General features: G+C 44.4%; 1 protein-coding gene across 1 annotated transcript in view; it reads left to right on the top strand.

Moving 5' to 3' along the window:
* The window catches only part of LOC126481723 (uncharacterized), a 98,048-nt gene extending 85,931 nt beyond the window's left edge, over nucleotides 1–12,117 (top strand). Inside the window, exon 8 of the mRNA XM_050105675.1 lies at nucleotides 11,947–12,117. Within this exon, the coding sequence (XP_049961632.1) occupies nucleotides 11,947–12,117 (171 nt within the window). The remainder of the gene's footprint in view (nucleotides 1–11,946) is intronic.
* The last annotated feature ends 14,620 nt before the right edge of the window (nucleotides 12,118–26,737 follow it).

Raw genomic sequence — 26,737 nt, 5'->3', positions numbered from 1 at the left:
GTGGTCTACTATTGTTTTAAACTTGAGCCAGAGTTCCTCTAAATGCTCCTGCCCTGTGCTGAAAGGTTCAAGTTGCTCATTGAGATATGACACTTCCGATTTTTTATCTAGTTTACTGAACATGTATACCTTTCTGCATGTTTTAGTTGTCCTTTGTACTTCGGTAATCATTGTTACCACAACCGCGTCATGATATCTGATCGCAGTTTAAGACGTCAGGTCTATTTGTCGCCGTTAGATCCATCAAGATTGGGGTTTTGAACCATGTTTCCTAAGTAGTTTTCAGATAAGGCGTTTAGTAATGTTTCACGGGCTGTCTTACGACGCCAACCACTAATAAAACTGTAATTATCCCAGTTCAGTATTGGATGATTAAAGTCTCCACTTATGATTACAGCATAACTGTGGAACTTATGTACAAGCGAACTGTGATTTTGTCAAAAGTTTTCGGTTACAGTAGGAGACGAGTCTGGTGGGCGATAGAAGGTTCCAGTTATCATTTTATGCCCACCCCTGATGTCTTGCGGATACAATCTCACATGCAGCTTCAGTTTCCATCTCGGAGTGTAAAGGACCATTACTGTTCAAGATAGGTATTAACACAAAAAGGATTAGACAGCTTCGTTACCGCAATGGGCAGGCGTTGTATGCCGCCTGACTTGTATGCAGCCATGCAACAGAGCTGTCACGCAGGTCCTTGCAGTCATTTGTCTACACATGACAGTATTTTTTCGGCTAGCTGTTGTGTTTTTTCATCCCCCCCCGTAAACCAGCTTACATCTCATCAGCTTCGCATCTTTTTATTTTGCACTTTGAACAGAAAACGTTTCTCCGCTTTATGAAACAGCTTTTATGCATGCAGAAAATACCACTTTTACAAACTTCAAATGTGATGTACACTTCATGTGCATACAATCAACATAATCCAGCAGCCAGAAGTCTCATTCACCCCCTCCGTGGATCGGATGATTTTATAATGTAATTACTATTCTATTCTATTGATCGAATTACGTTCACACTTAGAATTCCTACACGCCAGATGTTCTAGTAGTTGTTCAGTGTGTTGTATTAGGTATTCAAGATGATTTATCATATAGCGCTAGAAAATGTAATTTACTCAACAAAAAGGTAAAACAAAGAAAAACTTACAACACAAAGATATATCGGACACGGCTTCAATACTTCGTCAAACTTAGGTCAACTGTGTTTCTGTTATTCATAAACAACTTTCACATTTATCAGTAATAACAGGAAACCATTGCATTTTATGGTGATTACCGTTTTATTGAGTATAAAATAACAACAATGACTGTATACATCTTTTATGTCTGTGTATGTAGACTGTACTTGCATCAAAAGTGATTACTTTGGCTACATAAAAGCGCAGAACTCACGGGATCCACTAATTTTAATTACATATAAAATGCAATTTACATTTTTGTAAAGCTATAAAATGCACGATGGGCTAACGCTGAATGATCTGCGGTTCTAATTATGTGCAAAACTAACAAACAAAAACAAAGAAGTCGTCGGCATTCATTTGCTCATTTCTGTTTCTTTCCCTACCAATTCTACCAATATTACCGGTAATCTATTTACTACCTCACTTTATACAGTGTACTAAAACTACGGAACCGTAGTCTTGGTAGAGCGCACATCTACCTATTTCTCTTGTATCTTATCCTTCATATAGCTAAAGTTAAGGTCAGTGGGTGGTGCGCGATCTGAACACCACAGAACTTTTCTTCTTAATTTTTTTCTTTGTTTATGGGGTCCGTTTGTGTAGCCGTTTTCTCAGTAACGTAGTTACATGACTACGTGCTTCATCTACAGCTTTCCATCTATGCTTACACGAAACTTCCACACTTGTCGTTGCAAGAGCCGTTGCATGTCTCATCTGTGGAGCACTGATACGTCTTTCGCGGTCGACCGCAATTACGGTAACGAACAAAAAAGTCTCTGGTCAAAACAGTTTAGCAGCGTAGTTGCAGCACCTCCATATGGTTTCCCGAAACAATTTTTGCAGCCACCTCTGGATGCAGCGTGCCATAAAACCAAAGGAGCCCAGGCTACAGTGTGCAGACCAAGGAGAGAAACCTGTTGCGACGGTGTTTATCCCGCGCGTCGGTAATGCATCGATGAAACTTGGAAAAATACTCCGGAATTCGCATTCCGCGTAATAGCAAAGCCTTATCGATGTTTGTTAAGGACAACCTAGGACTAATACCAGCAGTCTGCCTGACTCTGCCCCAATGCGAGAAAGTGTACGATGGCCAGACGAACCAGGCTGTGTAGGAGCAATGTGCGGAGCACAGGCGTCCCACAAACAAAGAACAACAGACGAAGTCAGCTGCCGCAGACACTGCGTCCGTCTCCGAAGGTCTTACTATGACTTACAGCGGCACCAAGTTGTTAAAACAGTTCACCAAATTCCTGGAAAGCGCTTGAAAAGAATATGTACGAGGCGTTTTTTTTAAGAAAGTACCGTTTTGAAATTAAAAAAAAAACGTGCTAAGATTTCTCAATAATTTTATTTTTACATGAAATCCTGTACCTTAATCTACGCGCTGACGCCATTAGAATCTGGTTCTTCCGTGTTTACGTTGTGTACTGAGTGTTTAAGATGCCTCCGATAATCGTGAGTCACGCCGACTGTGAAGTACGGGCTGTTACAAGATTTCTTAGTGCTAAAGGCCTAAAAGTGATCGATATTCATCGTGAGATCTGTGCAGTTTACGGAGAAAACATTATGAGTGATGGAATGGTAAGAAAGTGGGTGAGACCCTTTAAAGATGGCCGCACAAATGTGCATGTTGGACAATGGAGTGGCCATCCTTCGGTCGTTAATGAAAGTTTGGTGCAGGAAGTGGACCATAAGGTGAGAGAAAATAGACGCTTTACGATTTCCTCCTTGCGGGATGACTTTCATAATGTTTCTCGTAGTGTTTTGTATGGCTTTGTGACCGAGCACTTGAATTACCGAAAATTGTGCGTATCTTGGGTACCGAAAATGTTGACAGATGTGCACAAAACCAAACGTTTAGACAGTGCATTGACTTTCCTTGAGCGGTACCACAACGACGGTGATGATTTCTTAAGCCAAATTGTTACGGGCGATGAAACATGGGTGGCCTACGTTACACCAGAATCAAAGCAACAGTCCACGGAAGTTGAGCAAAGGCATCGTTTTGCTGCAAGACAATGTCCGTCCGCATGTCGCGAATTACACCAAAGATCTCATCATATCTTTTCGATGGGAAACTCTAGATGATCCTCCGTACAGCCCCGATCTTGCGCCAAGTGACTACCATCTGTTCCTGCACTTGAAGAAACACCTGGGTGGTCAGCGTCTTCAAGACGATGACGAAGTCAAAACATTGGTGATTCAGTGGTTAACAAGTCAGGCGGCAGAGTTCTATGAGGAGGTTATTCAAAAACTGGTACAACGTTATGACAAGTGCCTCAATATTGACGGAAATTATGTAGAAAAGTAGATTAAGGTGCAGGCTTTCATGTAAAAATAAAATTATTGAGATATATTAGCACGTCTTTTTTTTAATTTCAAAACGGTACTTACTTAATAAACACGCCTCGTCGATATCCGGTTGCCTGATGAACTAATAGATTAAGGCTGTGGTTTGCAACTAAGTAAGGTCTGGGACTTAGCCTCGAGCGTGCCCGGAGCACAGGGGCAGTCTGTGGACAGACCCAGCCACGTCACGACGCTGAGGAGCTGGCTGGGACCACACCACTCCGACTGTATACGTATAGGAAATATTTTGCGTTGGTGACGTTGGACTGCTTTTAGGAGTCTTAGGAACTGCACCATATGGAACTGAGCTCTATAGTTATCTTATTACTCAGTATCGAGTTCTGCAGATTTCAGATCATCATCTTTATCAGATGAGAACAAACTATACATAAAGTGTTTGCAACGACTGCATCTAGCGCCTCATAAAATATTACTCATACAACCGTTACACATGTATTACGCACAATGTCACGTAATTATATAGAAATACACTTGCACAAAATATTGAGCTGTATATTCCTCAAATGCTGTGCTTATAAATCTGAAACGTTCTACAGCAATATAATATGTGCAATATCCAACATGGCATGTCTCTGTCTTTGGATATAAACATGAAGGTGTCAGGAACTGCTCAAAGTCCCTAGTCTATTGCTACTATTGACCAAATATCTTAATTTAGAGCACCAACACATTGGTAATAGTTAATCTTCAAAACTCATTGTGTCTAATTACAACACAGAACCATATGCAATTACAAGAAAACCTGTAAAAATTAAAAATGAGTGTAGAATCAGTCTGTATACTTAAAATACGTTCATCTTAAAAGCTGGTGAAGACATGTCCCTGTATTTTTTTTAGACATGTAGCCTAACTATGTTGAAAGTACAAACATATTCTGATTATAAAAAGAAAAACGTTTTACAAAATTAGTCCATTCTCACTAAAAAAAAATGTTCAAATGTGTGTGAAACCTTATGGGACTTAACTTCTAAGCTCATCAGTCCCTAAGCTTACACACTACTTAACCTAAATTATTCTAAGGACAAACACACACACACCCATGCCCGAGGGAGAACTCGAATCTCCGCCGGGACCAGCCACACAGTCCATGACTGCAGCGCCTTAGACCGCTCGGCTTTAAAAATATGACCATACTCCAGTTATAAAATCTAATTGTTTCACAATCGTAGTCCAGTTAATTAGAAGTGTAACCGTAGTCTAATCCTACAAAGCATATTGTAATCGGATTGGTTCAAAGTGGTTCAAATGGCTCTGAGCGCTATGGGACTTAACTTCTGAGGTCATCAGTCCGCTAGACGTGGAACTACTTAAACCTAACTAACCTAAGGACAGCACACACATCCGTGCCCGAGGCAGGATTTGAACCTGCGACCGTAGCAGCAGTGCGGTTCCGGACTGACGCGCCTAGAACCGCTCTGCCACAACGGCCGGCGTACTCGCATTCATCAAATCAAACTACAGACTTGTAGTATCGAACTTCACCAGCTGTGAATATTTTTAGTGTTGACTAGGCAGAGCCTCTGACCACTGATATGTCTGGACCCAGTCGCCAGATCCTGGTCCCGCACCAATTTTTAACTTTCCCCATTGATTTCAACCAATGCCTGCTTGCGGCCAAGATCTGTAATTTCTTTGTGTCTTAATCCACTCTAGCTGCTGGATCAAAAAATAGAGTCTGTTCTTTCAAACATGTCCAAAAGAATGGACACCACATATATTTATTTTTACTTTACAGTGTTCACCAAACCTCAATAATGCATTGTCATGACATTGTTTAATTTTGTGGTGGTGTTGTTATGTGTTGTATGTAGGCAGTGAGTTAGTTTTGAAAGTTAACTGTTTAAAATATGTTTGTACCCTAAGTCGACTCTGAATAATGGCGGCAACAGACGAGGAGGCTAGTGCCTGGTGAGGCGGCCACACGCTACACAATTTTGTCCTGCGGGTTGCCGCCCTATCAGACGCCTACAGCCGACCCTGGTCAACCTCACTGCGACATGCGCTGCAGTAACGAGGGCGCTACGATCACCGGACACAGCCGGCGCTAGCTCGCCGCCGCAGGTCACGTGGTTCCGGCCAACTTCCTGGTATTCATACGCCGGGAAGCCTTTCTAGGATCACCACCTGCTTGTCCGAAAGAACAGGCGCCACGCGTTCATATAATCGATTCGCCTAGATGGACCGTGGATCCACCCCATTCAGCACTCATGCACAAGTACGTCGGACGTCCTGCGTGAATCTCAGAGTAGCGACCATGGAGCACATGGACCAAGACTGCGGATAGGCGGCGCTCGGTGGCGGTGTGGGTCGGCAGTGAGGCGTGCCGAGACAGCGTGCGCCGTTGCGATGACGCTGGGTCCCGGATGGCGCATTGGTCAACGCACCTGCCAAGTAAGCAGGAGATCCCGTCTTCGAATCCTGGTCCGGTACACATCTCCACTCGTCGCCGATGCAGATGCGACCGGTAATCCCCGTAGATCATGACGATTATTTACGTTCTTTCGTTCGTTGCTATGTGGACAGCATGTTGCTTGCTGAATGCACCATCCCACAATGGGAAAGATTACTAGGTACTAAGAGATGTTCCTGCCACTTCAGTGTCTAGAATGTTACACAAATCTAATACTGGGGATAACACATGTTACACTGTAGTAAAAGTTTCAGAGTGGGTAAGCATTGCAGTTCAGGAATGCGTAGTTTTGTGAGCATATTTTTATATAATTACGTCTCTCTGTGCATAACACACATACACTCCTGGAAATTGAAATAAGAACACCGTGAATTCATTGTTCCAGGAAGGGGAAACTTTATTGACACATTCCTGGGGTCAGATACATCACATGATCACACTGACAGAACCACAGGCACATAGACACAGGCAACAGAGCATGCACAATGTCGGCACTAGTACAGTGTATATCCACCTTTCGCAGCAACGCAGGCTGCTATTCTCCCATGGAGACGATCGTAGAGATGCTGGATGTAGTCCTGTGGAACGGCTTGCCATGCCATTTCCACCTGGCGCCTCAGTTGGACCAGCGTTCGTGCTCGACGTGCAGACCGCGTGAGACGACGCTTCATCCAGTCCCAAACATGCTCAATGGGGGACAGATCCGGAGATCTTGCTGGCCAGGGTAGTTGACTTACACCTTCTAGAGCACGTTGGGTGGCACGGGATACATGCGGACGTGCATTGTCCTGTTGGAACAGCAAGTTCCCTTGCCGGTCTAGGAATGGTAGAACGATGGGTTCGATGACGGTTTGGATGTACCGTGCACTATTCAGTGTCCCCTCGACGATCACCAGTGGTGTACGGCCAGTGTAGGAGATCGCTCCCCACACTATGATGCCGGGTGTTGGCCCTGTGTGCCTCGGTCGTGTGCAGTCCTGATTGTGGCGCTCACCTGCACGGCGCCAAACACGCATACGACCATCATTGCCACCAAGGCAGAAGCGACTCTCATCGCTGAAGACGACACGTCTCCATTCGTCCCTCCATTCACGCCTGTCGCGACACCACTGGAGGCGGGCTGCACGATGTTGGGGCGTGAGCGGAAGACGGCCTAACGGTGTGCGGGACCGTAGCCCAGCTTCATGGAGACGGTTGCGAATGGTCCTCGCCGATACCCCAGGAGCAACAGTGTCCCTAATATGCTGGGAAGTGGCGGTGCGGTCCCCAACGGCACTGCGTAGGATCCTACGGTCTTGGCGTGCATCCGTGCGTCGCTGCGGTCCGGTCCCAGGTCGACGGGCACGTGCACCTTCCGCCGACCACTGGCGACAACATCGATGTACTGTGGAGACCTCACGCCCCACGTGTTGAGCAATTCGGCGGTACGTCCACCCGGCCTCCCGCATGCCCACTATACGCCCTCGCTCAAAGTCCGTCAACTGCACATACGGTTCACGTCCACGCTGTCGCGGCGTGCTACCAGTGTTAAAGACTGCGATGGAGCTCCGTATGCCACGGCAAACTGGCTGACACTGACGGCGGCGGTGCACAAATGCTGCGCAGCTAGCGCCATTCGACGGCCAACACCGCGGTTCCTGGTGTGTCCGCTGTGCCGTGCGTGTGATCATTGCTTGTACAGCCCTCTCGCAGTGTCCGGAGCAAGTATGGTGGGTCTGACACACCGGTGTCAATGTGTTCTTTTTTCCATTTCCAGGAGTGTATACTGTATGTGAGAATAATATTTTATGAGGCATAAGCTGTTGTCGTTGTATACACTTTATGTGCAGTGTGTTCTCTGTTTTGATACAGATTTGATACAGATAACCTGTGGATGGTGTGTAAATTCTGTAACGCTTATATGAAGGGCTTATTTCAATAGCGGTACAAGTCCATTTTGGTTCATTCTGAGATGCAGAGTCCTAAAGTTAAATGAGCGCTGAAAAATCTGCAGTTAAGATACCACAAATATTCAAGTATATATACTTGAATCTGCAGTTGAGATACCAGAAATATTCAAGTATATATAATTGAATATTCCAGGTATCTCAACTGCAGATTTTTCAGCGCTCATTTAACTTTAGGAATCTGCATCTCAGAATGAACAAAAATGGACTTGTGCCACTATTGGAATAAGCCTTTCATATATATATATATGACTGGAGCAGGAATCGTAGGATGAAATCTTGAAATGTTTATAAAGACCGTTTCACAAACTGTGGTGTTTATAAAATTACACGTAGTGATCGCCCGTATTACATAGGACATACAGAGATACCGTCTAAAGCAAGATGTAAACAGCAGCTCCTAAGTTAAGGTGGGGGAAATGTATAGAATTCTACTGCTCCAACGGAGACGAGAATACTTTGAACTTTTGCATAAAGAAACGAAAGGCTATAGGCTTGACCTGCAAGAAGTGTCAGATTTTTCAACATTTCACTCACCGTGATGGATTAATTTTAAACGAACAGATGCAACTCGAAGACAGAAATTTCTTAGATAGTTTCAGATTCCTACTTTCTTAAGGAAAGTAGGAGTGCGTATGACTATAGGATTTGTCATTTTCCTCGCCTGTTAATGCTAATGGTATTTGTACTACTTCTTCGTCATGTTGTAAATATACAGGGTGTATCAAAAAGAATCATCCGATTTTTTAAAAAATCGTAACTATTATGTTCTTTGAGATATTTGCATGGACAACTTAACGTTGGAAAGAGCAGACTCTTGATTTAGCACGATAGTTTCGTTCATGACCGCGCACCCTCCTTGATCATACTGCTAGCGCCCTACCTTGCCACAAGCTCTCCTTAGGCCAAGCGTTCCGTGTGTGACGCTGGTACACTGGTTGTACACTGGTGAGGAAGTAGCAAATGACAACAACCATCTTGTGCATGTATTGATTATTATGGGGGTGAAACGTTTTGACTGACGCCTTTCGACTATATTTTTTCGTACCTCTACCACAGCGTGTAATCCAGCAAGTCTAAATAACTTTTTTGGATTCGTAAGGAGATATTATTGTATCTGTGTGTGTGTGTGTGTGTGTGTGTGTGTGTGTGTGTGCGAATCTTAACATGTTTTTACTGTTAACTTGATTACGCTGTCAGTATTTCCTTATGAAGATGACGTTTAATAAGCCTTCCATTTCGCAACTGACTGGCTGTTTACCATTTCTACAAGAAGATCTTAATATAGAGGGTGAATATTATTGAACTATATGAAAAAAAGAACATAAATTACTTACAAACTACGGCGTGTACACACTTTATTCAAAAGGTGCACTGCTACGGTCGCAGGTTCCAATCCTGCCTCGGGCATGTATGTGTGTGATGTCCTTAGGTTATTTAGGTTTAAGTAGTTCTAAGTTCTAGGGGACTAATGACCACAGCAGTTGAGTCCCATAGTGCTCAGAGCCATTTGAACCATTTGAACCAACAGGTGAACGTCACTACAGATATTCGGATTTAGGTTATGACGTGTTGGATATGTCTGCAGTCATTGGCGATGATGTCGCGCAGACGAGTAGCGAAATTCCGCATGACCCGCTGAAGTGTTGGTGCATCGATGCTGTCGATGTCCTCCCGAATGGCTGTTTTCAGATCAGCAAAATGGTTCAAATGGCTCTGAGCACTATGAGACTCAACATCTTAGGTCATAAGTCCCCTAGAACTTAGAACTACTTAAACCTAACTAACCTAAGGACATCACACACACCCATGCCCGAGGCAGGATTCGAACCTGCGACCGTAGCAGTCCCGCGGTTCCGGACTGCAGCGCCAGAACCGCATGGCCACCGCGGCCGGCATCTGATCAGCAGTGGTTTTCGGGTTATTGCTGTACACCTTGTCTTTAATACAGCTCCACAAAAAGGAGTCGCATGTGTTCAGAGCCGGAGAATAAGGGGCCCAATCGAGGCCATTAACCCAGACCCAGAATGTGATCCCTAAAGTGCTCCTCCTGGACATCAAACACTCTCCTGCTTCGAGAGGGTCGAGTATGAATCACGTCTTGTCGAAATTAGGGTCACTTCGGATAATGGGAATGAAATCATCTTCCAAAATAATCACCTATCGTTCGGTAGCCACCGTGCCGTCAGGGAATATCGCACCGATTATTCCGTGACTGGACACTGCTCAACACACAGTCACCCGCCGAGGCTGATAAGGCCTCCTCGATCACGAAATGCGGAGGATACTCAGTCCCCCAAAGGCGCCAATTTTGCTTATTGACGAACCCGTCCAAATGAAAGCGGGCTTCGTCCCTAAGCCAAAGCGTACTAATTCCCATCACGCCTCGCGGCCAGCGGTACAGTTTGAACGTACTAACGCAAACAGTTGAGACGTTACAATTTTATTTCATATACACTACCGGTCATTAAAATTGCTCCACCAAGAAGAAATACAGATGATAAACGGGTATTCATTGGACAAATATATTATACTAGAACTGACATGTGATTACATATTCACGCAATTTGGGTGAATAGATCCTTAGAAATCAGTACCCAGAACAACCACCTCTGGCCGTAATAACGGCCTTGATACGCCTGAGCATTTTCAACAGGGCTTGGATGGCGTGTACAGGTACACCTGCCCATGCAGCTTCAACACGATACCACAGTTCATCAAGAGTAGTGACTGGCGTATTGTGACGAGCCAGTTGCTCGGACAGCATTGACCAGAAGTTTTCAATTGATGAGAGATCTGGAGAATGTGCTGGCCAGGCCAGCAGTAAAACATTTTCTGTATCCAGAAAGGCCTGTACAGGACCTGCAACTTACGATCGTGCATTATCCTGCTGAAATGTAGGGTTTCGAAGGGATCGAATGAAGGGTAGAGCCACAGGTCGTAACACATCTGAAATGTAACGTCCACTATTCAAAGTGCCGTCTATGCGAACAAGATGGTGAGCGAGACGTGTAACCAGCGGCAGCCCATACCATCACGCCGGGTGATGCGCCAGTATGGCGATGACGAATACACGCTTCCAATGTGCGTTCACCGCGATATCGCCAAACACGGATGCGACCATCATGATGCTGTAAACAGAACCTGGATTCATCCGAAAAAATGACGTTTTGCCATTCGTGCACCCAGGTTCGTCGTTGAGTACACCATCGCAGGCGCTCCTGGCTGTGATGCAGCGTCAATGGTAACCGCAGCCACGGTCTCCGAGCTGATAGTCCATGCTGATGCAAACGTCGTCGAACTGTTCGTGCAGATGGTTTTTGTCTTGCAAACGTCACCATCTGTTGACTCAGGGATCGATACACGGCTGGACGATCCGTTACAACCATGCGGATAAGATGCCTGTCATCTCGACTGCTAGTGATACGATGCCGTTGGGATCCAGCACGGCGTTCCGGATTACCCTCCTGAACCCACCGATTCCATATTCTGGTAACAGTCATTGGATCTCGACCAAGGCGAGCAGCAATGTCGCGATACGATAAACCGCAATCGCGATAGGGTACAATCCGACCTTTATCAGAGTTGGAAACGTGACGGTACGCATTTCTCCTCCTTACACGAAGCAACACAACAACGTTTCACCAGGCAACGCCGGTCAACTGCTGTTTGTATATGAGAAATCGGTTGGAAACTTTCGTCATTTCAGCACGCTGTAGGTGTCGCCACGGGCGTTAACCTTGTGTGAATGCTCTGAAAAGCTAATCATTTGGATATCACAGCATCGTCTTGCTGTCGGTTAAATTTTGCGTCTGTAGCACATCTTTGTGGTGTTGCAATTTTAATGGCCAGTAGCGTAGTTCAGTAATTGTCTCCCTGAATTATAGGCAGCCGTGTCAGTGTTCACTGTTAGTTGTAACACACTCTGTACATTAATGAATTGTATGCACAGAAGAGGTCGCATGAGCCACCTGGCTGACGTGACCCTCTTACGCAGAGGGTGTGGTGAGCTGAGTGTGAACAGTAACGCCCGGTAGACTAAGGGAGGCGGCGCCGTGTGCCGGCAGGTGTTCAGCGAGGACGGGCGGCTGGTGTGCTCGCTCGGGGGCCGCAGCTCGGGCATCGGCTGGGTGTCCGGCGTGGCCGCCAGCGGCGCCGGGGAGCTGGCCCTCGCCGACGGCTCGGCGCACGCCCTCTACGTCTTCTGACCGCCGCGCCGGCTCCGCGCCTCCAGCTCCAGCGGCTGGCCAGCGCCAGCGTCCAGCGCCGCCATCTCGTCTCCAGTCGTCCTCCCTGCTCACACTACCCACTTCCGTTCTCGCCCTGTGACAGCCACAAACGTTCCACTACCTTTCAGGCGTGCATTCCGGAGAGCAGTACTTCCCCTTCCACTGTTTCGGCCGTTCACCTCGGAGTCGTCCTCGAGGCGAGTCGCTGAACGAGCGGTTTAAGTATTTCGGCGTAAGAGACGTCACGCTTAGACTTCCAAAACTCAGTCACCGACTGTCCATCAAAGGCGGGTGTGGGTCTGCTCCTGTACACTGAAAGGTTGGCACAATGAAGGAAGTTAGTAGGAGCAGGCTAAGGTAATACACGTCGGTACTGCAGTATGAATTTAAATCACCTTTACTCTAGCAAGAAGAATACATAACTTTGCAATGAGGTGCGAAGTTGAAGTGGAGAATCCCCGCCGTCTGCTCTTGATGAAATGGGCTGAATCTGCAGTGGGGCTCGCAGAGCTGAACAGCACCTGCTAGAGGGCGCTGTCGTCGCTGTCTGTCGTAGTGCCAACTTAACTGGCAGCTACGCCGTGGCATCCTAGCTATCGATACCACAGTATTGCTGTCACGAATTCACACCAGAAAAATTATACAATATTCCTCCACCCGCCAAAACTTCAATAATCACTCCTCTAGACACATCTTTTCTGTATTGTGTGATTTATTATACAGGGTGAGCACAAAATCTTGCCCTGATTATAGCAATTTATTTCAGAATAACCATTTGACATAATAATTTACATTTGATGCCGTTACATAGGTTGGTGTTACGGGTTTTTATTATTTTTATTATTATATTAAGACCAGTCACATTAGTGAACCTCAACGTGTGCTCCCTTGGTAGCTCGGAGAATGTCGATGCGGTATTCCAGTTCCCGCCAGGTGTTTCGTAACATGTGTTCTGTCACAGTACCCACAGCAGCTTGTATCCTAGCCTGCAGTTCGTCGACGTCAGCAACTGGTGTGACGAAGACTCTGTCCTTGATATAGCCCCGGGGAAAAAAAGTCAAGGGCCGTAATGCCTGGAGGCGGGGTGGTCAGGGTGTTGGACCGTTTCTTCCAATCCACAGATCCAGAAATGTTTCATTCAGGAAATCACGCACTACCGAAGTCCAGTGTGTGTGGGGGGCGGGGAAATTATCCATGGTTGATATTCTTCTAACTGTCGGACTATGAACCGTTGCAAAACTTCTAAGAAAATGTAAGCGGTAATGCATTTTTCCGCGAAGAAAAACGGTCCCAATACCTTTTTATGCATGAGGCCGCACCAAAAATTCACTTTTTCGCTGTCTCACTGTAACTGAACAGTAGCATGTGGAAACTCTGAACCCCATATACGGACATTATGCCTATTTACCATTCCACTGACATGAAAGGTCGATTCATCGGTAAAGCATATGCGATTTAAGTAATCGTTAGCGCTATCAATCCTGTTGAGAATCTCAGTTGCAAATTCAGCACGTGTCAGCAAATCATTCGGTTTCAAGTCCCGCACGATTTGCACTTCGTAAGTATGCATCCTAAGCTTTTCATGAAGAATCTTCACCACACCGGCTTGCGGTGTTTGAAGTTCACATGATGCTTGACGAGTTGATTTAGACGGACTCCGTTGAAACGATTGCCGAACACGATCAGCAGTTGCATCACTCACACGAGGCCTCCCACTTCGAGGGCGATCTTCAACGCTGCCTGTTTCGTTAAGCTTTGCACACCATCGCTTTACTGATTCAACGTCAGGAGGGCTGCGTCCATAAGAAGCCCGAAACTTACCCTGAACACTGGTGGGCGATTTCGTTTCGTGAAACCAAAGCACAGATTGGGCTTTCTCCTGCTTCGACGCCATTTCGCCAGCAGCTAACGCGACCTAACAGGCCGCGTCGGTGTTGTGAAGCACTAGCGCCACCTACTGGTGACAATAACTAGTGACACTTACCTATGTAACGGCATCAAACGTAACTTATTATGTCAAACTGTTATTCTGTTATAAATTTTTATAATCGGGGCAAGACTTTGTGCTCACCCTGTTCTTCAAGGGAGGACCATGTAGTTTTCCAAGTAATTTGTGATTTGTAGTTCCATATTTCCAAAGAGTCTACTAATGGAACACCAATATGTATGAGTTTCAGTATAAAGCAGACACAGTAAAACAATACTGTCATTATGGTAAATCATGAACGTGCTTCAAAACGTTGAAGGCTTACCACATCTAGTAAATTTGCAATTGGATGTCAGGGCAAAATTATGAACTTATCTTGTCTTTAAATTTACGCCAAAATTATTGAACAAGGTGCCCTGGAAACGCAGTCTGATTTCAATAATGACACTTTCGATGCGGCAGAAGTTCCGCAAGCGGGCTACTCTGAAAGATTTAGGTTTAACACTGACTACAAACTCTGCATAATTAACTATCATTGTGTATTAAGCTGTGCCTTATAGACTCAGCTTGTGCAGGGCAAATGTATTTACCATTCGTAACCTTCGGCGCATGAAAAATTTGATAATCTGTGAGCTAAAGTGATGGAGAGACCGAATTCCGGCGACGCTGTTCCTGCGTCTGCCTGTATCGGAGAAGCATTACCAGTAAAACTGTGAACATTGCGAAAGCGCTGCTTAAGTAAATGCTGTCTCCCAGGAAAATAATAAAATGTATCGAAATGAGGTCCATTTTCAAAAAGATATTCTGATGCAGATATGATCAGATGAGGGACACGAGGTCGGAAACATACGCGAAGTAGATAAACTCATGAATTCACTGACACCAAATGTAATGAATTAGCGATATAATGATCCAAATGGTTAACAAGTTGCTACGTCCTCGTGGACGAATACAATACATCAAACTCACGGTATTCATCAACGTAAATTTACGTAGTCACACAAGAGATCTTCAGAATAGTATTACAAAACTTGTTAATGTGATTTCATGACAGATACAAACACACACATACACACAGAGAGAAAGAGAGAGAGAGAGAAACACACACATTCACACAGAGAGAAAGAGAGAGAGAGAGACTGTAATTCCTTGTATCCATGGATTGTAGAAAATCCAGAGACTGGCCTACACGTACACAAGTGAAATCGAAAAGTGTACTAAACCGCTAAGTTCCCTCAACAAATCGAAAGAAAAACGCAAGCAGATATCTCATCGAATCCTTTCAAACAACATGTTGAATGACCATCATCGAATACCTTAATCCCATTCGATAAAGAAGTAGCAGCCAGCATTCGGAGCACAGGCTGGAGCAAGCAAGGGTACCGGGTTTGTCCCACGACACGAGCACCCAGTATCCTGACTGGCTGTCCACAGGTCAAAGCTTCACGAGCGACTGAGAGATGCCATGCAAAGATGCATCACCAATGCAGACGAATTCGCCAGCCACCGAGACTCTCTGAGGAAACAAGTGACTTGTGTTTAACATGCGGGCGCACTGAAGAACATCGCCTTCGACGTGGCGACCCGGCAGGCCCTTTCTCATTTCATTAATCTTTTGCTACTCTAAATTTTTATGCTTTTCGATATTAGTAGCTGTTTATCCTTTGGAACTCCTGCTAGTACCTAGTTTTGTATTTTCCTTCTGTATCTATCCCACTTCCGAAGCAACATAATTGATCCACCTCTACTTCAAGAGTCTCTTCCGCAAACTTAGCATTTATTCCTTATGCCCATTTGTTGGGCCACCGCCACTACCTCAGTTATTATGTTTGTTAATGTGTTTATCATAGTACACATTCAATTTCATTAGCATTCGTCGCAGTTCCTCTTTATTTTCGACGACCACTACTGTGTCATCAGCGAACTGTATCATGCGGGTTGTCTGCTTTGTGGCAGACAGCGCACTCCCGTAATGAGAGACTTGTTTGATTCTCTCTTTGCTTCTTCGGCATACAAAATTCAAATGTTAGCGCTGACAATGAGCTTCGCTGCCGTCCTCAAATGTTTACCGACTTTGGCCCCTTGTATTTTGCCGTCAACCCTGACGAGTTCAGTCTACTGTATGTATGAACAATCGTACATTGAAACTTGAGGTGGCCATTTCTTGCGCACATAACACGCCAGCTTTAACAGCTGCCGCTCTCAGCTTTTGTACACGCTAGAGCAGGACGTCGGTGTCGGTGAAGATGCCAGGCACAGGTTAAAATTGTTTCTCAAGCATATTTTTCCCCAGCAGCGTAACTTACGCCTTGAGCGCCTAGGTGACACCACCTTACTGCATTTACCCCTTACCAAACACAACAAGTTGACATTCTGACTCAATAAAGCAGCTATGCTTCATTCAAGGAATCATGTGAAGGTCCGCACAACACATTTTTCTTACTCGTACTTAACGTTTATCACGTCTAGAGCCTCCACGTTTCAGTTCACGGTGAGTCAACTTGTCAGGTTGTTCGGAGGAATACCAGGATACTTCCGCCTACTTATGAGCCGCAACATAATATTGGAAAAGCTTAGAAAATGCTATCGTCACTCGGACACCGAGTGTAGAACTAAGGTAGCATTGTTGTTCATTATCTTTCCCACAAGTTCTTTCCCACAAGTTCTTTCCCCGTTATCCTCTCATCATCTCATTATGCTTTCTAAACTCTCACCCAATGCTGTTTGTGATCTTTGTATCTCGATATAATTTTTCTATTCTACTCGTTCCTTCGCTGCCACATTCACTAATCACTTGAGCATAAGGTATTTATTCCATTCTCCTGCTGTCCCTACCTCACATTTGGAGAATGCTGTGCTCTGCATATGCTGCTTCAGAACATACTTTCTAAAATCTTCATTAATGTTTGAACTAGCAGTTTTCTATGGTTGCTTTAGATTGTTCCTACGTTGCTAAAGGCAATAATTACTCCGGATATTTCATTTTATAGTTTTACTTTTTACACCCTTGAATTTCTGTTAGTTGTTATGCTTGTTTTAATTTGAAAAATGTAATACACGGCACTGACATTTCATAATAATATTTATCTTATCGTTCGTTGTGGACCGGCTTTCGGCTTTTCAGGCCATTCTCAGACAACTTATGACTCTTTTTTGATCGTTTTTAAATATTCTTGTGTTTATTCTTAAGCCAAATTCACTGATGTTTACTATGACTTTTCTACTCATTAGCTGAGTTCTCTCAGTAGTACAATGTTTTCGTGAACTGCAACAACGCTGTCCATTTCTCTAGTATGTTTTCTTCTCTTCAGACAACTCCTTTAAATGCTTCTTTAAAAAGGAAGTAAAACAATGTGGTAATGAACGAACGTCTTGTACCTTCTGTATCATACGCTTGTCTTTCCTGTTAGTACAATGCGGTACATTATTGCCGATAATGTGAACTATTCGTTTATCTGTGTACTACATTCCTTTTCTGTTTTTCAAAAGAAGCAGACACATACGTGAACTGAAGTTGTCGAAATGTTTTCTTACATTCGCAAATGCAATTTAGATATTTCATAATAAAATAGTTGCTCGGAAAACTAAGTGTAAACATCCCACCGTAATTTCTGTCTCTGCACGTGTATATAATTCTAGCTAAACACGTAAGATGTACTGCAAGATGTGTGCCCTTTTTTCCTATCTACCTGTCTCTCTTCCTCCACCCTTTTCTCATGTTTCCCACAGCTCCTCATTTCCTTCTATTCTTTTTTTCTTTGTATCTCTTCCTCCTCTTCTCCAGTCTCCCAGTAGCCGAAGCACTACGCTCCTGCACGGATCACCTTGGAGACTCGTGGCAACGAACGGCTTCAATAACTAATCAGAACCATTGTCTGTATCACTGCGCTACAGTGTAAAGAATAATGCCTCAGATACTATGCAGTGTACTGCCCTAGTTGAAATACAATTAGTATGTGGTAGAAGAGACAAAAGGAATGTGACCTTATGAACTCACGTTCTCTCTAAGTTCTACATACCTTTTCGTCTTCCCGTGTGGTAGATTTCAACGCTGGCTGTCATTTCAAGTTCCATCAGTCGTATCGAAATCACTGACTGATTACAAATACAAATGTGCCATACTTAAAAAAATACAATGAGTAGTGGGAACGGACATAATATGCTCGCATTGAAATGTCGGAATGGCGACCATGGAGCATGAAAAACGTGCTTGGAACTTACCTTCTCCTTACTATAAGTTTGTTGTCGGCTGTTTATGGACGTGGTTAATATGTTGTACGTCTTGTTTGTACCACTTTGTACGGTATACTGATGTAGTACTACGTTATTATCAATACTAGAAAACTTTAAAATAGTTAAATAAAGCAGCAAAAACCAGAAGTGACTGTCTTTAATTTCTTCCTATGACTGAAGCTCTTATAATTAATGCAACCGATTTCACTGGGGCACAATGAGAGAACTTTACCTTTTGAAACAAAACATGTTCCGTGAACGCAGTTACCTCTAAGGAACGGTCACCTGCTGCTTGGGAACAGGATAAGCGCGAATTAGCAGCCCACAGACTCAAAAGGAAACTTAAAACTTTTTATCACAGAAATATTTTTGTTATAAACATGGTTATGATCGAAAATCGAAGAGAGATTTTCTGTTTAGATTGTCTGAGAGTTATCTTAAGTTCATGGGGGAGAAGCTCGTTCGAGTCAGTACGGAAGCTTTGTGGCCGCCAGTATTTTATCTTGCTCGAAGCTCGCCTTGTTGCAGCTTGATACACGTGAAGTAGCATGTGGTACAAAAATGGAGTGAGGTAAAAGCGGAAGATGGTACAGTATGTACCATTCCCGTGGGAGGGTCCGCCAATTGCACTGAACTTGCTTCTGATTGATCGCCACATTCGGGTGCTAGGCACCAAAGCGCCTAACTTCTCTTATTAATTATTTACAAACTATTCATTGTATTTAACGCAGTTTTCAGTATGACAATCTCTCAAGGTTACCCTAAGAGTCTAGCGTTTCTGTTCATTAAATTTGACTAGTTCTGAGAAACATGAGAGTAATGATGTTACAACCGATGTGCTCTGGACACCTTCGGGTCGCTTTGGCGCGCCTCGGAGACGAAGTACGTCGGCTGCACTAGTCAGTCTGCTTCGGGTGTCCTTCAGAGCCGGACGTATATCACTGTTCCGGACGGACACGTCGTACTTTATATCGGAAGTTGTCAGAAAAGTTACCGTACTAATAAGAAAGCTATGTCGAGTGTTGTAGAAAACAGTGTAAAAAGTGATATTTTAGAATATAAACAAACAGGATACGTTAATGAGAGGTCCCGCCTATCATCATTGTCAGTACTACAGATCTTTCCCTCTGTAGATTAACCTGGGCAAGTGGCATCCCACAATAAAAGCACAAACACAGGTTCAAGTTCGAGATGACACCGCAGCAGCCTCCGCCGTAGAAGATCCCACGACCGACGAGTTGTCTTCTGCGCTGGGGCCACAACTTTAGAAGACGACAGGTTGGTGAAAAGAACGGTTAGGGACTCTTATTCAATCTCTACAGATCTCTCCAGCTTCCAGATCTGACTTCCAACACGACAACGTATAATTTCATCGCTTGTGGATGAGCCGAACTCTGAATGCAACAGTGTGCGTGTTAATACGAGTAGCTAAGCGCGTTATGTTTATTCTCTTTCAGTCCTTTGTGTCGAACACTTCTCCTCCCCCCTAAGACCTCAGATTGCATAGTTCACCCATCCTGAGGTCTTTACAGGGAAATTCCCTCGTAAAGTAATCATTTACGACTATAAGCCCCTTACCTTGAAGTAATAAATTTAGGATTCTTGTCGTTGCTATGAAATTTAAGTTGTTTACACCAATAAAAAGTAATTATTCACATCCGAGCGCACTTTCCTCGAAGTATCCATATTAGGATTCCTTACACCAGTAACCAGTAACCAGTGGAATGTAGTCGAATTAAGTCGGGCGATGCTGAGGGAATTAGATTAGGAAATGAGACACTTAAAGTGACAAAGGAGTTTTGTTATTTGGGGAGCAAAATAACTGATGATGGTCGAAGAAGCGAGGATATAAAATGTAGACTGGCTATGGCAAGGAAAGCGTTTCTGAAGAAGAGAAATTTGTTAACATCGAGTATAGATTTCAGTGTCAGGAAGTCGTTTCTGAAAGTATTTGTATGGAGTGTAGCCATGTATGGAAGTGAAACGTGGACGATAAATAGTTTCGACAAGAAGAGAATCGAAGTTTTCGAAATGTGGTGCTACAGAAGAATGTTGAAGATTAGGTGGGTAGATCACGTAACTAATGAGGAGGTATTGAATAGGATTGGGGAAAAGAGAAGTTTGTTGCACAACTTGACTAGAAGAAGGGATCGGTTGGTAGGACATGTTCTGAGGCATCAAGGGATCACAAATTTAGCATTGGAGGGCAGCGTGGATGGTAAAAATCGTAGAGGGAGACCAAGAGATGAATACACTAAGCAGATTCAGAAGGATGTAGGTTGCAGTAGGTACTGGGAGATGAAGGAGCTTGCACAGGACACAGTAGCATGGAGAGCTGCATCAAACCAGTCTCAGGACTGAAGACCACAACAACAACAACACCAGTACAAATTTAAGGCGTCTTGTGTTACAATCTCAGACCGTATACGGGACGTTTACAAATTGTCGTGTTTGTGGCGAGGTGGTGTTGACCGTACGTATGGCCGTGACACCGATAGCGTTTCTGTAATGTGTAACTACGAATATCATTTGGAAATGGGTTACTGCGCCTGAAACTAGCAACCAGTAGGTAAAGAAACTGAAAAACCGCTGTCGACAGACTGAAAATACGTTATTTCAGCATCAACTGAGCTCTTCATCATAATAATGACATGTCTTTTATCTCACACCCAAACCTCCGGAAGTCAGACAGTTACAAGGGGAGGCCACGACGTTTGGAACGCGGATTTACTGCAAACTTCGTACACTCGTAGTACTCCATTAGGACAACAAAATGTGTAAGCAGTAGCGCGTACTTCTCGAGCGTTATTGAGAAAATCTCAAGGTAAGTTCAGCTGTCAAATATATGCCAGTGCGTGGTCATTTTACCGTGAAGCGGCGGTAGCTCAGCGTGTTCGGTCGGAGGGCTGCATGCTCTCTGTAGTAAAAAAAAAAAAAACTGAGTCAAGGGATCAACTTGAACGGATGTCTTATGACGTCCGCCCAGACCAAACCCAACTAACTATATATCGAACAAATCAAGAATGAGATTTTCACTCTGCAGCGGAGTGTGCGCTGATCTGAAACTTCTTGGCAGATTAAAATTGTGTGCCGGACCGAGACTCGAACTCGGGACCTTTGCCTTTCGCGGGCAAGTGCTCTACCAACTTTTTTTTTTAATCTCATTTTGTTCGTGCTTGTTCGATGTATCTGCTCGGGGCGGACGTCGCAAGACACCCGTTGAAGTTCGTTGTTGATCGATTAACTGAGTCTTTTTTATTACAGAGGGCTGCTAACCCTCTGACCGAACACGCTGAGCTACCGTGCCGGCTTACCCAAGCACAACTCACACCCCGTCCTCACAGATTTATTTTTGCCAGTACCTCGTCTGCTACCTTCCAAACTTTACAGATGTTCTCCTGCGAACCTTGCAGAACTAGCACTCCTGAAAGAAAGGATATTGCGGAGCCATGGCTTAGCCACAGCCTGGGGGATGTTTCCAGAATGAGATTTTCACTCTGCAGCGGAGTCTGCGCTGATATGAAACTTCCTGGCAGATTAAAACTGTGTGCCGGACCGAGACTCGAACTCGGGACCTTTGCCTTTCGCGAGCAAGTGCTCTACCGCGAAAGGCAAAGATCCCGAGTTCGAGTCTCGGTCCGGCACACAGTTTTAATCTGCCAGGAAGTTTCATATCGAACAAAAAAGAAGTGGTTAGCGTTCAAGCCCCGTAATCGCTGTATCGAGTCCCATTCGTCAGTTTTTTTTTTTTTTTTCAACACAGTCATTCTTTACTATTCGTATTTCAATTGATATAATGGGAAAAATACGTGTAATTGGATGAACTTTTATTAAATTTACAATGTTATTTGGCAGTCTACCAAGTTTATCACAAACAATATAATATTCATAACTATCGACTAGTAAACGACCAAACGCATAAAGTGATACTGAAAATGTATGCTTTTCCGTGATTTGAGAAATCCCTTATACCTGGAAGGAGCCCGAAACTACTTGTTACCTGCAAGTTTTGACCGGCACAGACTGCTTTCGAAAGATGTACAATTAATCGTCGCTTTCGACATTACGAGTACAAGTTGCAGGATGGTATTTTTCGTAAAAACATGGAAAACATAAACGGCACCAGCTGCATTGAATAAATGCTATGTTTCCGCATACGCAAGGTCTTTTGAGGTTTTCCGTCGAAAAACAAACCTCGTTAACATTTCCAAAAACCTCTCTTTCAGCCGATGCTTTGGAAGCAAACCATCCATAACGCAGCATTTCCTTAAATATCGGCGCTGATAATTGGTCATGCAGTATCGAGTGTATTTTAATGGCGTCTTCACTAGAAGCAATTTCTCGTTCTCTTTCGATTAAACAAGAACAATTTTGAAGACGCTTAGTGAAATTTTTAACTTGCCTGTAGAGATAAACATCGTACGGTTGGGAAAGTGGCGTGCACTTTTGAGGTACGACTTTAACCGTACATGTTCCAAGTCCTTCGTACAAACCACGAATCGTTTGACACCCCCCCCCCCCTCCTCCAAGAATCTATTATTAATAAGAATTTTTCTTTCTTCACGTAGGGAAGCATGACGGTAGATAAAAATGAATAATATAATTGCGTGGTAAGTTTCCCAGATTTCGAACTCGTTACGACGACATTCGGAAGATCTTTGGTTAATTTGTCAATGGTGTTCTGAACCTTTGGTCGCTTCTCGCAAACAAAGAAACACATGCGGCAATAATTCGCCACACAATGTTACCGCATACTGTGCCGTGTACGAGTGCGTCACCTCATTCATATCGCGCCTTCTGACAAACACGGTCTTCTAATTTCTTTCGGCGAGAGTTCTGTTGTATGTGGACTGGTGCTGCCAACCTATCTGGTCCGTATTGATAACAAATATTTTTTCGAAATTCCGGATGACTGCCCTCGTCTGCAATTGAATCTTCCTCGCGGCTTCCAACTTTTCTTCCGCAGACACACATTCCTTCAAGCTCATATACTGCGTGATCTTCCTCTGCCGAATTCTGTGCCGTAGTTTGAGTTTTTTTTCCATGAAAACGATGCTTTGAAAAGGAAGTCCTCCGATTGGAATTGGCCTGCAGCAGCCAAACCCCACTGCCGTAGGTTTCTGATAGTTAGGTGAAAAGTAAAATCAAAGATTCATTTTATTAATATAATTATTTCTTCGAATGAGGTTGTTGAAGATATAGAAAATTAAATGTAAAGTGATAAAAATGAACACATACTTGTGGATAATTTTGGCGAGACTCCACGAATCCGTCATAGGTCCATGAATCAATTATCGAATATTTATCGATCGTTGATCCTCCAGATTTTATGTTTTCCGCAATTCGTCTTTCCTTGTCAAACTTCTAGACCCTTTTATCTGGAGAGTTCGGAGACTCCATTTAGGGTGTTCTTTCGCCAGTTTAACAACTTTTATTTTGATCTCCAACGGAACATAATCGCCTTTTGACTCCTTTTCCGCTGGCTCATAATCTTCATAGTTGGACGAACTTTCTTCGACTTCACAGAATTGATCTTCTTTGTCTGCTTCATCAAAATGAATAAGGTCCTCGTCAATGATGAGTATTTTTTCTCCTAACATTTCCATGGTAGCCCGATACAGTTCTTCTACAGTCACCATTGCATCGACAAATATCCTTGCTGATGCTTCTGTATCAAAGACGTCCGCTTATTGAAAAAGACTATCACAATATACGAACGGTCCGCCCCCAGCAGCTGAGTGGTCAGCGCGACAGAATGTCTGTCTTAAGGACCCGGGTTCGATTCCCGGCTGGGTCGGAGATTTTTCTCCGCTCAGGGACTCGGTGTTGTGTTGTCCTAATCATCATCATTTCATCCCCATTGACGCGCAAGTCGCCGAAGTGGTGTCAAATCGAAAGACTTGCACCCGGCGAACTGTCTACCCGACGGAAGGCTCTAATTACACGAGATTTACCTTTTTAATATACGAACGCGTCTTTCAACCGACGTTTCGCAACTGCACTATGGATTGAATATTCATTACATTCCTCATTCGCAGTTCTCGACGAACTGGGTCTCACTTCCATTTTTCTAGTCACGATGTAACGTTTTATACTTCACGAACAATTTGCACGTACGTTATTTCTTCCTGCTACATAAGCAGGGCCTCACCGCTATGCGAGATAGCCGTCAAATGATCCCCATTCTATCAGGGTTCGAGCCTGGCCCTCCCCCCGTTCTTTGCAAGCCGTCTGTGCCGGTCAAAACTTGCAAGTAACAAGTAGTTTTGGGCTCCTTCAAGGAATAAGGGATTTCTCAAATCACGGACAAGCATACATTTTCAGTTTCACTTTATGTGTTTGGTCGTTTACTAGTCTATAGTTATGAATATTGTATTATTTGTGATAGTAAAAACTTATAGACTGCCAAATAACATTGTAAATTTAATAAACGTTCATCCGATTACACGTATTTTTCCCATTATATCAATTGTAATATGAATAGTAAAGAATATGACTGTGTTGGAAAAAAACTGACGAATGGGACTCGATCCAGCGATTACGGGGCTTGAACGCTAACCACTTTTTTTATGAAATAATCTTTATTGAACAAACTAGCAGTACACATATATACACAGTGCAACAGTTCTTCAAGGTACAATTAAAACATATACAAATGATTGTTAGTTTAACAAAAATATTAGAAACACATTAAATACAAAAAAATATAAATCAATCTGTTTTATTCCTTGGTTTTTTTGTGTCTGATGCATCAGAACGTGAATAAGGGTGTTGCATCATGTGATGGGTAGGCATGGCACACCCCAACTTTGAGGGGGGGTCAAGGAAGACGCTGCGGATATAAGCGGCAAAATTTTGTCGGTAAGATTGTTTTCGGGTGAGGGTGCTATGCGCGGTCACAACTTTGTACCAGAAGTCGAGGACTGTTTGCGGACCACTCTGAAAGAGGTATTCTAGATCCTGTCCTCATAACCAGGTGGGTGTGTGATGCTTAGCAAGAGGGTAGTGGAATGTCTGAGGCAACAACAAGAAATCTGGGGTTACCGTCGTTGGCGGGGCACGGAAGTAAAAGCCCACGATTCGTTGGACGAGGAGCCATACGCTTCTTTTGAGGGGGCACGCAAGACGGTGCTCGTCGGTGTCTTCGTGCTGACAGTCAGGGCAGAGTGGGGAGGTGGCCAGTCCTATGCGATAAAGTCGACTAATAGTCGGGAATTTGCCATACACTAAAACATACCAGAGTGCAGACACAGACGACGGCAAAAAGGATGCATGCACACACCCCCAAACCGTTTGGCAGTTAATGTCAGGGTGCTGTAGCACCATGGGGTCACAAGGGTTGGACAGCATAAACAAACGATAAAAGTCTTTTGTACGAGGAGGACGGGTGACATGAAGATCGGCCCGAACGTAGCTGGATTCTATGAAACAATTGGCGACATGGTACAATAATGGAGAAATAGGTGCCACATTGATCGGTGGATCGAGAGAAGCTGGTCTGAGGATATCTAAGGGACTGCGTGTTAAGGACGGGACCGGTCCCTGCCAGTGCCGCAACAGAGTGTGGACAAAGAGTGCAGAAGATCGTGCCCGCACGTTGACGAATCCGAGGCCACCTTTTGCAGGAGTGTTGTAGCGGACTTTGAAAAGTGCCCCTGCTGACACGAAATATCCAAAGGCTGATTGGATGCGGGGGCCAAGGAGAAACGGCATTGGGAGGATCTGGGCGACGTGTACCAGTTTAGGGGCGACATACATGTTGACATAGGACACACGTTGGAGTTGGTTTAAGTTGCGGTGCAATTGACCGCGGACATGGTGCCGAATCGACTGCAAAAGCCGCCGGTAAGCGAGGGCCACTGTGGGGTGCATGGAGGTCGTAAATTCGATACCCAAGAAACGAAGGGCGGTACTGACTGGGAGTGGGGTCGGCACCATAACTGGGAGACCGCGCCCAATGTGCATCATAGTCGATTTGTGGACAATAAGAATGCTACCCGAAATACGTTAATACTGGTGGATCCATTGGATGGCGTCATTGAGTTCCGTGCAGCAGCACGTGAGAAAGAGGAGGTCGTCCGCATAAGCCATACAGTGAAAGGTGCAGTCACGTAAAGTGAGACCCTGCAGTCTAGCCCAGAGATGAGGGGCTCAAGTTCAATGGCATATAGTAAAGTAGGGCATCCTTGACGCACAGAGCGGCGTATAGGAATCGGTCCTACAAGCCTCCCATTGTCTTGAACCATCGAGACCGCGGGAAGTACTAACTGGCGAATGGCATGGTGAGAGAGTAATGGGAAACCCATACGCGTCGCCACCATGAGGAGTAATGGGTGTCGAACGCGATCAAAGGCACTCGTGAAATCGATGGATGCCAGTGCTGCACGAAGGCTACAAACTGCCGCCAGCGCGATGAGGTCACGGCATTCTCCTAGGGCT

This window comes from Schistocerca serialis, chromosome 5 (assembly GCF_023864345.2).
Source record: "Schistocerca serialis cubense isolate TAMUIC-IGC-003099 chromosome 5, iqSchSeri2.2, whole genome shotgun sequence".
Taxonomy (NCBI): domain Eukaryota; kingdom Metazoa; phylum Arthropoda; class Insecta; order Orthoptera; family Acrididae; genus Schistocerca; species Schistocerca serialis.
The sequence above is the reverse complement of the archived record's forward strand: the minus strand, read 5'-3'. Positions and strand labels throughout refer to the sequence as shown.